General features: G+C 43.9%; 1 protein-coding gene across 1 annotated transcript in view; it reads right to left on the bottom strand.

The window, feature by feature from the left end:
• Positions 1–767: 767 nt before the first annotated feature.
• MOCOS (molybdenum cofactor sulfurase) overlaps positions 768–13,060 on the bottom strand; it is a 55,887-nt gene continuing 43,594 nt past the window's right edge. The window contains exons 12-15 of the mRNA XM_043558621.1: positions 12,138–12,243; positions 8,109–8,247; positions 2,816–2,920; positions 768–962 (exon numbers count right to left, since the gene is read on the bottom strand). Coding sequence (XP_043414556.1) covers positions 810–962; positions 2,816–2,920; positions 8,109–8,247; positions 12,138–12,243 — 503 coding nt within the window. The 3' untranslated portion in view covers positions 768–809. The remainder of the gene's footprint in view (positions 963–2,815; positions 2,921–8,108; positions 8,248–12,137; positions 12,244–13,060) is intronic.

Genomic DNA, 13,060 nt, shown 5'->3' with positions numbered 1-13,060 from the left:
GGAAAGAAAGAAGTCACTGGGATAAAAGGTACAGCATAGGGAATATAGTTGATGGTACTGTAATAGCTTTTTACAGTGACGGGTGTTAGCTACACTTGTAGTGAGCATAGTAGAACATGTAGACATAGTGAGTCCCTATGCTGTACACCCGAAACTAACACTGTGTGTCAACTACACTTAAATTTAAAAACATAGTGATGGGGCACCTGGGTGGCTCAGTCAGCTGAGCTTCCGACTTCAGCCCAGGTCACGATCTCGTGGTTCATGAGTTTGAGCCCCGCGTCAGGCTCTGTGCTCAGAGCCTGGAGCCCGCTTCAGATTCTGTGTCTTCCTGTCTCTGTCCCTCCCCTGCTCGTGCTCTGTCTCTCTCTCTCAATAATAAATAAATGTTAACAAAAAAAAAATTTTTAATAGTGATAGAATAAAGAGAGAGAATTATAACTGGAAAAAAAAAACCTCACCTAATTAAAATTATCATACTTCAAAAAAGAAATAAAATAAAACAAAATAAAATAAAATAAAATAAAATAAAATAAAATAAAATAAAATAAAATAAAATAATCCTACCTCAAACGCATATGGGAACCTTGCTGGGTGCAGCACAGCTGTGGAAAGCACAGAGGGCCCAAAACTGCCCTCGTGACGTTGGCCAGTGCACATGTGGAGAGTGGAAGTTAGAGGCGGCCAACGAGAGTTCGTTCCCCTACCCCCCGAAGAGAACTCTCCTTGTTCTTTGAGCCATGTGCCAGCGTGAATTACAGCAGACATAGGTGTAAAAGAGAAATTTTAATTTACACTGAAAATACTTTTTAGAAGATAACATCCTGATGTTTCGTGGAAGCAGGTAGCTCATGGTGTTCTGTGTTTTCTTTCAACACAGGGAGCACCTGAGATCCTACAGACAGGAAAGCTGGGGAAGAAAAATCCAAAGATGTATGCATCAGGTACACTCCAAAGTTCACCTGTGAACAAGACAGCGGCAACAACGAGCCAGATTATTTTAGCAGTTGAAATAATTTTATAAATAATAATGATCAACTAAAATCAAGTCAGATCTTTAAAGACAGGTACTAGGATGTAGTGGGAAACAAGAATCCCAATTTCAGACAAAGATTGTCATGTATAATGTTCTTTCCCGACAGTCCCGCCACACACACCTGTTTTTCTCCTTCCTATATACCCTGAGCTTCTGGTAGGAGGGCTTGCGTCCTGCTCTCTGCTTCTGACCACGACCAGGCCAATTTCTGCTCTGTTCCCTGATGTAAAAACTATTTTGTGAAAGTAATAGCAAAATTCTGCATTTTCTTTGAGGTGATTTTGTTGCTGTTGTTGTGATGTAGGTTAAGTTCTCCAAACTCTCTAGAACAGAAATGGAAGGCCCAAAATAAAGAGCTATGTGAGTCTACTCAGAGTTTGCCATCAATGCGAGTGAGTCAATAAGAACTCCCTGGAGCATGTGATGCACTCCCAGATCTGTTCATTCCTGTGATAACATCAGCTGGGTGCCCCCATGTTCCACGACCCAGGCTAGGGGCCGAGGCCAAATTAATTCCTTAAGATGGGTGCACATGCGGGAGAAGGGTACACAGGAACTTTCTGTACTCTCTTTGCAATTTATCCGTGAATCTAAAATTATTCCAAAATATTTTTTAAAAAATGAAAGGTGTGTGCACAAGAGAGTTACAGTGGTTCTCAGAAGTACAGTGATTTCCTTCCGTGCATCATAGTATTTGTGCACACCCATCCCCTGTCCTCTGGCAACCTGCATGGCACAGATTCAAGGTCCTCACACCCTCAGGTGACACGGCCTGCCTCAGCTGAGCGAACAGACATGTTGACAAAACACTCAAGTGAAGACGATATCTACCCTGTGTCTGTAGGGAGACTGGGGCAATTAAATACTGTGAAACGAAACCCTGGTTTGGAGAAACATGGGAAACGATGTGCAACATTTTACCATGAGTTTACCTTCTAACTTATTGTTGGAGAGATATTGAATATTTATGTTAATTCAGTTAATTTTCAAGAAATGTTCCATGCAACCTTGATTGCTTACCTGACTTCCTAGAACTCCTTGCAAACAAAACCAGAAAGCCCTAGCCTGGACATAAATCTTCCTAAAGAATCAGTCTGTTAGAAATTCAGTTTCTATAACCTGGAATCCACAAAAACCACACCTAGTCATTCTAACCTTCAAGAAGATGATTTACAGCCTTCTCAGAGTGAAATTTACTGAATCTGCCTATGCAATTACTCTATTCACCACAGGGCATTTTACTCTCATGAGACACCTGTTGTGAAGAAAATAATGATCAAGACAATAAAATTACTTGGCTTATTTACTTATTTCTTATTTAAACGCTGTGTCTCTTCAACAAAATTTGAGAGCATCAAAAATACACATAAGACCCCCAAAAAGTAAGAAAATGGATGGAAAAGAAACCTAAGATGGTGCCATGGATGAGATCAGAACCTTAATGGTAGCCAATCAGCCTCAGAATGTCTCCACACTTCTCAAACTTACACACCGTTATTACTCAGAACTACAGTTTGGGTGTAGATAACAAGCCAGGATCTTAAAATAGAATCTTAGGGGCACCTGGGTGGTTCAGTCAGTTATGCGTCTAACTTGGTTTGGGCTCAAGTGATGATCTCACTGTTTCATGAATTTGAGCCCCGCCAAAGGCTCTGCTTGGGATTCTCTTCCTCTCTCTCTCTCTCTCTCTCTCTCTCTGCCCCCCCCCAAATAAATAAATAAACTTAAAAAACAAAACGGGATCTTAAAACAGGTGTCACAGTTTGCAATCATGCTTACTTTTCTCGCACGACTCTCAGAAAGCTTTTGGAAAACATTTTGGTTTCGCTGCCCAGTTTGCTGGTTGATGCAAATCATCTGGCATCTGTGACAAGGACCTAAAACCTAGAGGGGGCGAGAAGGGAAAAGACAGCGTTGCCGTGAAAGTGGACAGACGCTCCTGCTAGTGCAGGGAGGAATCTGGGTCCAGGAGGACCGGTTGTCAGAGGTGTTCTCTGGGCCCACCCACACAGCAATGCTCACTACTCTGCTCTGACTGCTAGGAGCCAGAAAGCAGCCGCTCCTCACACAGTCCTGGGGGATCATCCATGTTTGTTCATCAACTGAAAGACTACTGCTTCCGGGCTTTGTAGACAAAGAAAAGAGTTGTTGTGAATCTCGGATGGTTATCAGAGAATCTTGGAGATTCTCCCAGGAAGAAAAGAACTAACTGGTTAGAGGGTAAACTAGGAGAAGATAAACACCCACGGGCCCAGCACTGACTCATCAGAAAGAACCTTACTGTGTCCGTGTCCTTTGACCCAGAAACTTCACTACTAGGAATTTCACTCAAGAAAAGAACCCCAAGTACAAACACAGGTTCGTGTACAATCTTTCTCATGTTGTTTGTGATCGGGGAAACCTGAGAGCATCTTAAACATCAAATAGTAGAGAACAATGGCTACACTACAGGTATATGAATATATCGTGCAGGTATTAAAATTAATCTATAAAGGGTTTAAAATGGTAAATATTTATTTTTATAAGTGAAATAAGCAGGAAAGAAAATTACATGTGTATTCACACATACACACACACACACACACACACACAGCTTCTTAACAGGGGTCATCCTGTTGGCCTGCCACGAGCAAGACTTGCTCTGTAGCGAGAAAAATCTCCCACAAATGTTAACACAAAACAAGAAAGCCTGCAGCTTAGCAGTGATGAGACGCTGCTTTTGTTGCACCTATAAAAAGGGCGAAGGGACTTGATTTTCACATTTGCTCCTCTGCTCACTTGGGGGCAAACACCAAGTACTCACTGAAACTAGAAACGGCTAAATCCGGATGTGTCTTAGCCTGTTCCTAGCACTCGCCTTCTGGCTGGTGGACCTTAAACCAGTGGAAATACAACCTCAAGGTAGCACCAAAGTCAAGGCTCCCAGGCCTCCGCAAGCAGCTGGGCTGTGCTGTACAGGGCTCTGCCCAGCACTCGCCTTGACATTGAGCAGACCTATGACCTCTCCAGGCCTCATTTCCTCACTCAGCCCCTTCGCTTGATTTGGTGAGGATTCCAGACACTATTTCTAGGATGCCACGCCCAGGATTCTTGTGCATGAGAATGTCTGAGGTGGAAAAAGACTGCCTCGAGATAGAACACTAAGCCCTCCAAGAGCAAGTACAGAACACGCTACCTCCTCTGCCTAGAAAACTATGATTCCCAGGCCAGGCTCCCTCTGGCCCTGCAGAGCTATGTCCCACAGAATGGACGTCCCACAGAATGGACGTCCCACCAGCCCTGGGCCTGGGCCCCAGCTGCCACCTGACAGATAGCATTTCATGTAAAACTCCTGTCGCTTTGGCCAAAAGGCTCTCTTAAAAGTTTCTCAAGCTGGCAGAGGGAAAAATATTTTCCAGACACTTTTTTCAAACACCAAGGCGAAGAAATCAATTTTCTTAAAACATCATCATTTTTTAAGCATTTTTCTCTAGCCCTCTCATCCATTGGCATTTAAAAAAAATTGCTTACTAGTATACATGTTCTTTGAAAAATAACTCAAACTATACAGAGCAGCTTTAAGAGTTAAAAAAGAAAGCACTCAGGGTGCCTGGGTGACTCAGTCAGTTAAGCGTCTGACCTAGGCTCAGGTCACAGTCTCGCGGTTCGTGAATTCAAACCCTGAGTTAGTCTCTGTGCTGACAGCTCAGAGCCTGGGGCCTGCTTTGGATTCTGTGTCTCCCTCTCTCTGCCCCTCCCCACTTGCGCTCTGCCCCCCCCTCCCTGTCCCCCCAAAATAAATAAACATTTAAAAAAGGTTTAAAGAGAAAGCACTCCGCAGCGGCCTCCCTCGCTGTCCTGAGAGGCAAGTGCTGCTGATGTGGCTATAGATCCCTCCAGACTGCAGCTCGGAGCTGGACACAACCACACATGCACCCGTGCAACACACTCCCAGAGCTCTCAGAGGCCGCAGGGTGTCTTCCCTGATTTCATTACTCCACAATACACACTGGGTGCCCTCCATGTCTATACACAGAGACCACCTACCTCATCCTTGGGCTTGAGATTTTCATGATGGCCTGGCATTCCTGTGGGGTGATGTTCTATGAAGCCAAGTTCTACTAGCCAGTTTCTAATTCTTAGCTGTTAATAATTTTGCAGTGAAGGTCTTAATCCACATAACCCTATTTGCTGTTTAAAACTTGGGGGGAGGGGGTTTGATCTCTCTAAATGAGATTATAAAGCCAACAGGTATAAAAGTTTTTATGATTTGATGATACCCAGTGAAAAATGACTTTCTAAAAGAGATGTGCTCTTTTTGCATTGCAACAGCCTCAGCCTGAGTATTATCATCGGCAAACATCTTTTAAGCATTTAGTTTTTGCAAGGCATAGTACTAACTATAGTTCACACTTTTTAGTGCCTGCACAGGACTACACTGTATGAATATAGCATAATTTATTTAAACAATCTCCCTTTTATGGATATTTCTGATGGCCTCCAATTTTTCATATTTCATGTTTTCGTTTGGGGGCTCCTGGTTTGCAAACTTTTTTTTTTAACATATATTTTTGAGAGACAGAGCAAGACAGAGCACGAGTGGGGGAGGGGCAGAGAGAGAGAGGGGGGACACAATCTGAAGCAGCCCAGGCTCTAAGCTGTCAGCACAGAGCCTGACGTGGGGCTCAAACTCATGGGCTGTGAGATCATGACCTGAGCCAAAGTCGGAAGCCTAACCAACTGAGCCACCCAGGTGCCCCTCAATTTTTCATATTTCTAGAAGCATTACAATAAACAAACTTGTAATATAACTCTGCATACTTGTACAGGTGTATTTTATGGACTAGATTTCTATAAGTGAGATGATTAGGCCAAAGGGCAGGCATATTTTAACTTTTACTAATGAATGTTTATTAAGAACACTGATCTAAAGAAAACAAAGCATTGGGACGCCTGGGTGGCTCAGTTGGTTAAGCAGCCAACTTCGGCTCAGGTCATGATCTCGCAGTCTATGAGTTCGAGCCCCACGTTGGGCTCTGTGCTGACAGCTCAGAGACTGGAGCCTGTTTCGGATTCTGTGTCTCCCTCTCTCTCTGCCCCTCTCCTCCTTGTGCTCTGTCTCTCTCTCTCTCAAAAATAAATATTTTTAAATTAAAAAAAAAATTTTTTTTTAATGTTTATTTATTTTTGAGACAGGGAGAGACAGCATGAATGGGGGAGGGTCAGAGAGAGAGGGAGACACAGAATTTGAAACAGGCTCCAGGCTCTGAGCTGTCAGCACAGAGCCCGATGCGGGGCTCGAACTCACAGACCGCAAGATCATGACCTGAGCCGAAGTCGGATGCTTAACCGACTGAGCCACCCAGGCGCCCCAATATTTTTAAATTTTTTAATAAAAATTAAGGAGAGCAGAACATCTCAGAAAAATTTCTTAAAGAATCTTCCTTGTATTTATGGCCCCAGGTAGCTGACAAACTGCAGATGCTATTGTTGCCAAGTGACAACAGTGTCAGAATTGTCTGACAGTGACAATAAGCTCATTCTAGTTCCTTCTCTCTCCTCTCCCTTTCTTCCTTTTCTTCTTCCTCCTTCTCTCCATTTATCAAACAACAGGTATTAATACCTACTCTGCATCAGGCAGGATACATAAGAGCAAGTGTTTTAAAGACACAGCAGGGACAGAGAAACAGGAAATGAGGAAGAGAAGAGTAAGTCAGATGCAGGGGTGAGGAGGAACAGCAGGAGGGCTGGTGCCAGAGAGAGGCCTGTGGGCGTCAATGTCTGGGAGAAAAGAGATTGTTTTTTCAAGGAAGAAAAGCTGCCAGGATAAGAGGAGGTTTGGGGAGGTAAGTGGATAAAAAAAATTCTTTGGGACTTCTTCATGCCGTGAAATTTAAGTGCCGTCCACAACCCTAGACCTCCACCATTCTTCCAGGAAGATTTAAATGACTGCCTGCTGCTTTTCTGGATACCACAGTGGTGTTCCTTCCAAGTGCAGAGCCGGGACACAAGATAGCCCCAAGGTAGACGGTGAATACCAAGATTAATAATATTACTATTAAGATAATATCATCCCCCACTAAAGTACCAAGGACATTCTGTGCAGATGACCCATCCTTCTGTCCCTGGCTATTCCTTATCTTTCCTGTCCATTCATTCTCTCGATGGTTATTGAGCACTGACTCTGGGACAAGACTGTTCCGGGCCCTAGAGGTACAACTGAACAAAACATACTAGTCCCTACCCTCGTGTGCTCTGAAGGAATAAGCAGGTGCTATGCTTAAGAGTCTGACCTTCCCAAGGAGGTGCCATCTGAGTGGAGACCCCTGAAGTGGCTGCAGGAAGAACACGCCAAGCAGAAGGGACACGCTGAGACAGGAAGCTTGGCGTGTTTAGGAAATGTAGAGAAGGATGGTGTGGCAGGCAACGGGAGGGCTAGAGAGGTCAGAGGGATCAGGTCTCAGGAGCCCTGTTGTCCCCAAGGAAGAATGTACGTTTTAGCCTAAGGCTCTCTCACATTTTTTCAAGCCCACAGCACTGTTTGGGGAGCCCGGAGCCTGGGGAGAGAGGGCAGGGGGCAGCTTCACCTCTCTGACTGTAAGCTCCTCCACAAAGGCCAGCAAGGCAGGAAGCCAGGGCGTGGGAAGAAGGTAGAGTGGTGGCCACGGACACTGAGGGACCACTAGACATCTGGGTCCTCCTCCACCAGCACCAGACATCAGGAAAGTGCAACAGGTTCCAGGAGGAGAATGTTCCCATAGACACAAGCATTCTAAGAAAACACAGTTTAAGCCCAAACATAATTATGAGATGGAGGCAGCACTGAGCCCTGACCACCTGTAGGAGCACCTTCTCTCTGTCCCACGGGCCACTGACTGCTGCCACCCTCATAGGGAATAAGAGATGGATCCTTCCAAGGGGAGTCCCAGAATGCAGATGTCACAAACCCCCCAGCTGAGGTTTTGCGGGTCAGAGTCAAAGACAGACAGGGGATTCCCACCTGCCACCGGCCAGGCCACCATCCTGGCCACAGACGGAGGTCAGTCTCCATCGGCAACCCTTGAGGGAGGATAACTGAACATCCCCGACTCACCTGGAAACGCAAGGAGCCGACTGAAATCTCATCCCACGTCTCTTCTTCAAAAGCGCTTGTTCCACTGGTAATAATATTGGCACGGAAACGCGAGATGAGTTCTTTCATCGGGAATAATTCCTCCTTTCCATTCGCATCACTGTTTAAGACATGCCAAAAGGCGGGTAGTGGGAAGAGCAGACAATGGAGGTGCAATTATCCAACCTTTCTAGCCCTTGATGCTTGACTTCATCAACTATTCTCAGGCCTGAGCCTAGATGATCAGAACCAGCTTCTACCACGAGTGTTAAGACCAGCAGACACGCATCCGTTAGGCAGACCTTGAGGTGATCCCATCCCACTTGAGATGATCCCATCTCCATGGACAGGCCCACAAGAGGCAGTGCAAAGAGTAAGTAGATCTTAGATGAAGACACAAAGGACTCTGGAAACCAAGGGAACAGGAGTCAAATGAACAAACTTCTACGAAAAGACCAGTTGTACGTCGCGTGTCTGGACAAGGCACTTAAGGAATGTCAACAGGCTTAACTACCAAGGACCTAAGATGTTCCAAGAGCGCCTACTTTGTTTTTGGATATGAGCACTCCATAAAGCAACAATGCATACATATGAGAGGTTTTAGTATTGATTTTCTACAGAGAACTGACTAGTGGTTACCAGAGGCAGGGGTGGGAGCGGGCAAAATGGGTGAAGGGGGCCAAAAGGCACAAACTTCCAGTTATAAAATAAATACATCATGGGGATGTAATGTGCAGTGCGATGACCATAGTCGTTAATACCGTACTGCATATTTGAAAGTTGCTAAGAGAGTACATCTTACAAGTTCTCATCACACGAAAAAAAATTTGTAACTATATAGGGTGACAGATGTTAACCAGACTTATTGTAGTGATTGTTTCTCACTATGTACAAATAACGAATCATGCTATTGTACACCTGAAACTAATATAATGTTGTATGTCAACTTTATCTCCATAAAAACAAATTTACTTCCTAACTTCGGTACTATTTGCAGTTTTAATGAGCATTCACTATTTTTGTAATTCTTGTTTAAGATTTTGGTTTATGGCCATGAGGTCCCATAAAATGGCTCTCTGCACCTCCGTGCACCAAAGGGAAAAAGAACGAAAAATAAAGCATCTGAGGGGCACCTGGGTGGCTCAGTCAGCTGAGCGTCTGACTTCGGCTCAGGTCATGATCTCTCAGTTTGTGAGTTCAAGCCCCACGTCAGGCTCTATGCTGACCACTCGGAGCCTGGAGCCTGCTTTGGATTCTGTGTCTCCTTCTCTCTCTGCCCCTCCCCCACTTGTGCTCTGTCTCTCTCTGTCTCTCAAAAATAAATAAATGTAAAAAAAAATTTTTTTTAATAAAGCATCTGAAAACGTCAACAAAAGAACACATTGTGTGATCCCGTTATATTGGGTTCAAGAACAAGCGAAATGATCGATGATAAAAGAAGTCAGAATAGTGGTGATCTTCTGTTGGACTGACTGACAGGGCATACGAAGAAGGTTTCTGGCGTACTAGAAATGTTCTCTAATTGGTCTGGGCAGTGGTACATGGGTGTGTGTATATATATATATATATATATATATATATATATATGTAAAAATTGAGATATGTACTTATAATTTTTGTGCTTTGTTGTGCTTCAACAAAGAAAAATTTTTTTAAGTTGGGGGATGGGGTAGTCCCAAAGTACACCTGGAATTTTCCCTGGAAACAGAGCTGAAAAGCCCTGGTGGAGGACAAGGCTGTAATATCCCAATCCCCTTCCAGCAGGGGCTGGTGAGTGCAAAGCCGGGACCAGGATAACCAAGTCTAGTTTCAGCACTACGTGCAACTCCCATAAGCAATGAGAACTACAGTTTCTTCATCTGAAATGAGAGGGCTAGCACTTTCCAGTCCTAAAATCCTTGGATTCTGGATTTAGCCTCCAAGTTACAAACGTTCCCTTTGTGTTTTGTAAAAGGGAAAGTTTTATGTTCAAAAGATATTATGGTCATCATCAGGGAAATACACACCAAAACCACAATGAGATACCACCTCACACCTGTCAGAAGGGCTAACATTAACAACTCAGGCAACAACAGATGTTGGTGAGGATGCAGAGAAAGAGGATCTATTTTGCACCGCTGGTGGGAATGTCAGCTAGTGGAGCCACTGGGGAAAACAGTATGGAGATTCCTCAAAAAGTTAAAAATAGAACTACCCTACGACCCAGCAATTGCACTACTAGGTATTTATCCAAGGGACACAGGTGTGTTGTTTCGAAGGGACACATGCACCCCAACGTTTCTAGCAGCTCTTTTGACAAGAATCAAAGTGTGGAAAGAGCCCAAATGTCCATCAACAGATGAATGGACAAAGAAGATGTGGTGTGTGTGTGTGTGTGTGTATATATATATATATATATATATATATATATATATATATATATATAATGGAGTATTACTCAGCAATCAAAAAGAATAAAATCTTGCCATTGGCAACGATGTGGATGGACTAGAGGGTATTATGCTAAGCGAAATTAGTCAGAGAAAGACAAATATCATATGATTCCACCCCTGTGGAATTTATGATACAAAACAGATGAACATAAGGGAAGGGAAGCAAAAATAATATAAAAACAGGGAGGGGGACAAAACGTAAGAGACTCTTAAATATGGAGAACACACTGAGGGTTGCTGGAGGGGTTGTGGGTGGGGGTTGGGCTAAATGGCTGAAGGGGCATTAAGAAGGACACTTGTTGGGATGAGCACTGGGTGTTCTATGTAGGGGATGAATCGGGATTCTACTCCCGAAACCATTATTGCACTACATGCTAACTAACTTGGATATAAATTTTTTAAAAAAGATATGATCAGCATATGCATTATAGAGTCCATCAAATTTGAAAGTAGAACAGAGATACAGCAACCACAGCCCCCAGCGGCCCTCCCAGGCACAAGGCACAGGCTGGTCCACTTAACCTGTCACACCCACTGCCTGCTTGTCAGCCCTGCGCTCAGACACCAGTAGGAAACACGGTCCCCTCCTGGTAGGAACCAGGATTGCAGCAAGCCGGTCTCCACTTCCTATTTTTTCCACACAAAGAACCCTAGAAAACCACTGACCTGCTCTCTCCAGGGCTCTGGGTCCCTGAGGAGGAGTGTCACTTGATGCCAGGATAGCTCAGTGAACACCCAGGGACCATGAAGCTGCACCATACTTCTATACCCAAGGAGAGCAAGTGAGGTCATGGCCAGGGAACTCTGTTGCACGTTTTTGCCAACGACTACAAACAGGAATCACTACAAACAGCCCATCTTTGTTATTTTTATTAAGCTACCTTTGTACGTGTTTCTGAGTGTGCACACATGTGCCCAAGACCACAAGGCACGTAAGAGTCACAGGATCCCTGGCTCACGGTGACGGGCGTGTGCACACCTCTCCTGGCCTGTGGACTAGGAATAAGAAGCCGGACACAGCTGTCACATAACAGTGGGGCCATTTTTTGCCCTAATAGTCTGATTTCCTTGGGACTTCAATTTCCTCTAAATACAATGAAGGGGGTTGAACTAACTCTTTCTGGAGCTGACCCGCTAATACATCAGGGCCCTTAGCAGCACCTCGGGTGGAAGTGAGCAGCCAGCGCTCTCGGTTCTGTCTGCTGATACAAACATATAATATCTACAGTTACAACTTTAAAAGCTTTCATAACCACCCTTTTCACTCAAAATGATTATGGAAATAGGGCAAGGCTCCTAGGGAACAGGGGGCGGTGGGAGGAGGGGCAATGAAACTGGGTCAAGTTCAATTCCATTAAAGCAAATGCTAAGAAATGGAATGATTAAAAATGAGAGTTGGGGTTCGCTAAACATCATGAAGTCATCAAGAGAGACGTGGGAGCTGGACCCAAAGGGCTTTGTAACTTCTCGGGGCCTCAGTCTCTCGTCTGCACTCCACGACTCTCCAGGCAGGTACAAGGCTCACCCTCAGAGTCAAGTGGTTACACCTGCCTGCTATTCCCAAGGCAAAGGATCTTACCTGGCATTTAATTGCTGCTGAAGCTCCAAAACGCTGGGTCTATTTATCAGCAAATACTGTGCTTCATTCACCAGAGAAAGGGTGGCTGTTGAACCAGCAGATTGATCTAAAAGTGATGGGGTATTTTTAAAAGAAGTTGCTAAATACACACACACAGACACGCACACACACACATAATGTACATATATATGTATATATATATCTATATCTAACTATCTATCTATCTATCTACATAAATTACTCAGCCATAAAAAAGAATGAAATCTTGCCATTTGTGACAACATGGATAGACCCTGAGGGCAGTATACTAAATGAAATAAGTCAGACAGAAATGCCATATGATCTCACTTATATGTGGAATCCAAAACAAACAAACAAAACAAGCTCATAGACACAGAGAACAGACTGGTGGTGAACAGAGGCAGGGGGTGGGGGAGGGCAGGATGGATACAGGATAGAGTCAAAAGATACAAGCTTCAGTTATGAAATAAATACATCACGAGGAGGTAATGTACACAGTGGTGACTGTACTTAATAACATTGTACTGCATATTTGAAAGTTGCTAAGAGAATAAATCTTTAAAGTTCTCATCACAAGAAAAAAAATTTAACTGTGTATGGTGACAGATGTTAACCAGATTTATTGTGGTGGCCATTTCTCAATACATACAAATACCAAATCATTATGCTGTACATCTGAAACTAATATAGTATTATATGTCACGTATACCTCAATAAAAAAAGTTTAAATAAGTTAAAAAGAAGAATTGCTTTCTCGGCATGCAAACGAATCCTGCTTCCATTGGCTTGCATTTTTAAAAAGGAGAGACGATTTCTATAAGGGAAAAAAAAATGGTGGCCTGGAAATAATAAAAATGTTCTAAGCATTGCTTAAACCTCTCAGAAATAGAAAATGAGCTGTT

Source organism: Prionailurus bengalensis, chromosome D3 (assembly GCF_016509475.1).
Source record: "Prionailurus bengalensis isolate Pbe53 chromosome D3, Fcat_Pben_1.1_paternal_pri, whole genome shotgun sequence".
Taxonomy (NCBI): Eukaryota; Metazoa; Chordata; class Mammalia; order Carnivora; family Felidae; genus Prionailurus; species Prionailurus bengalensis.
Note: the sequence above shows the minus strand (reverse complement) of the source record. Positions and strands in the feature narration are given on the sequence as shown.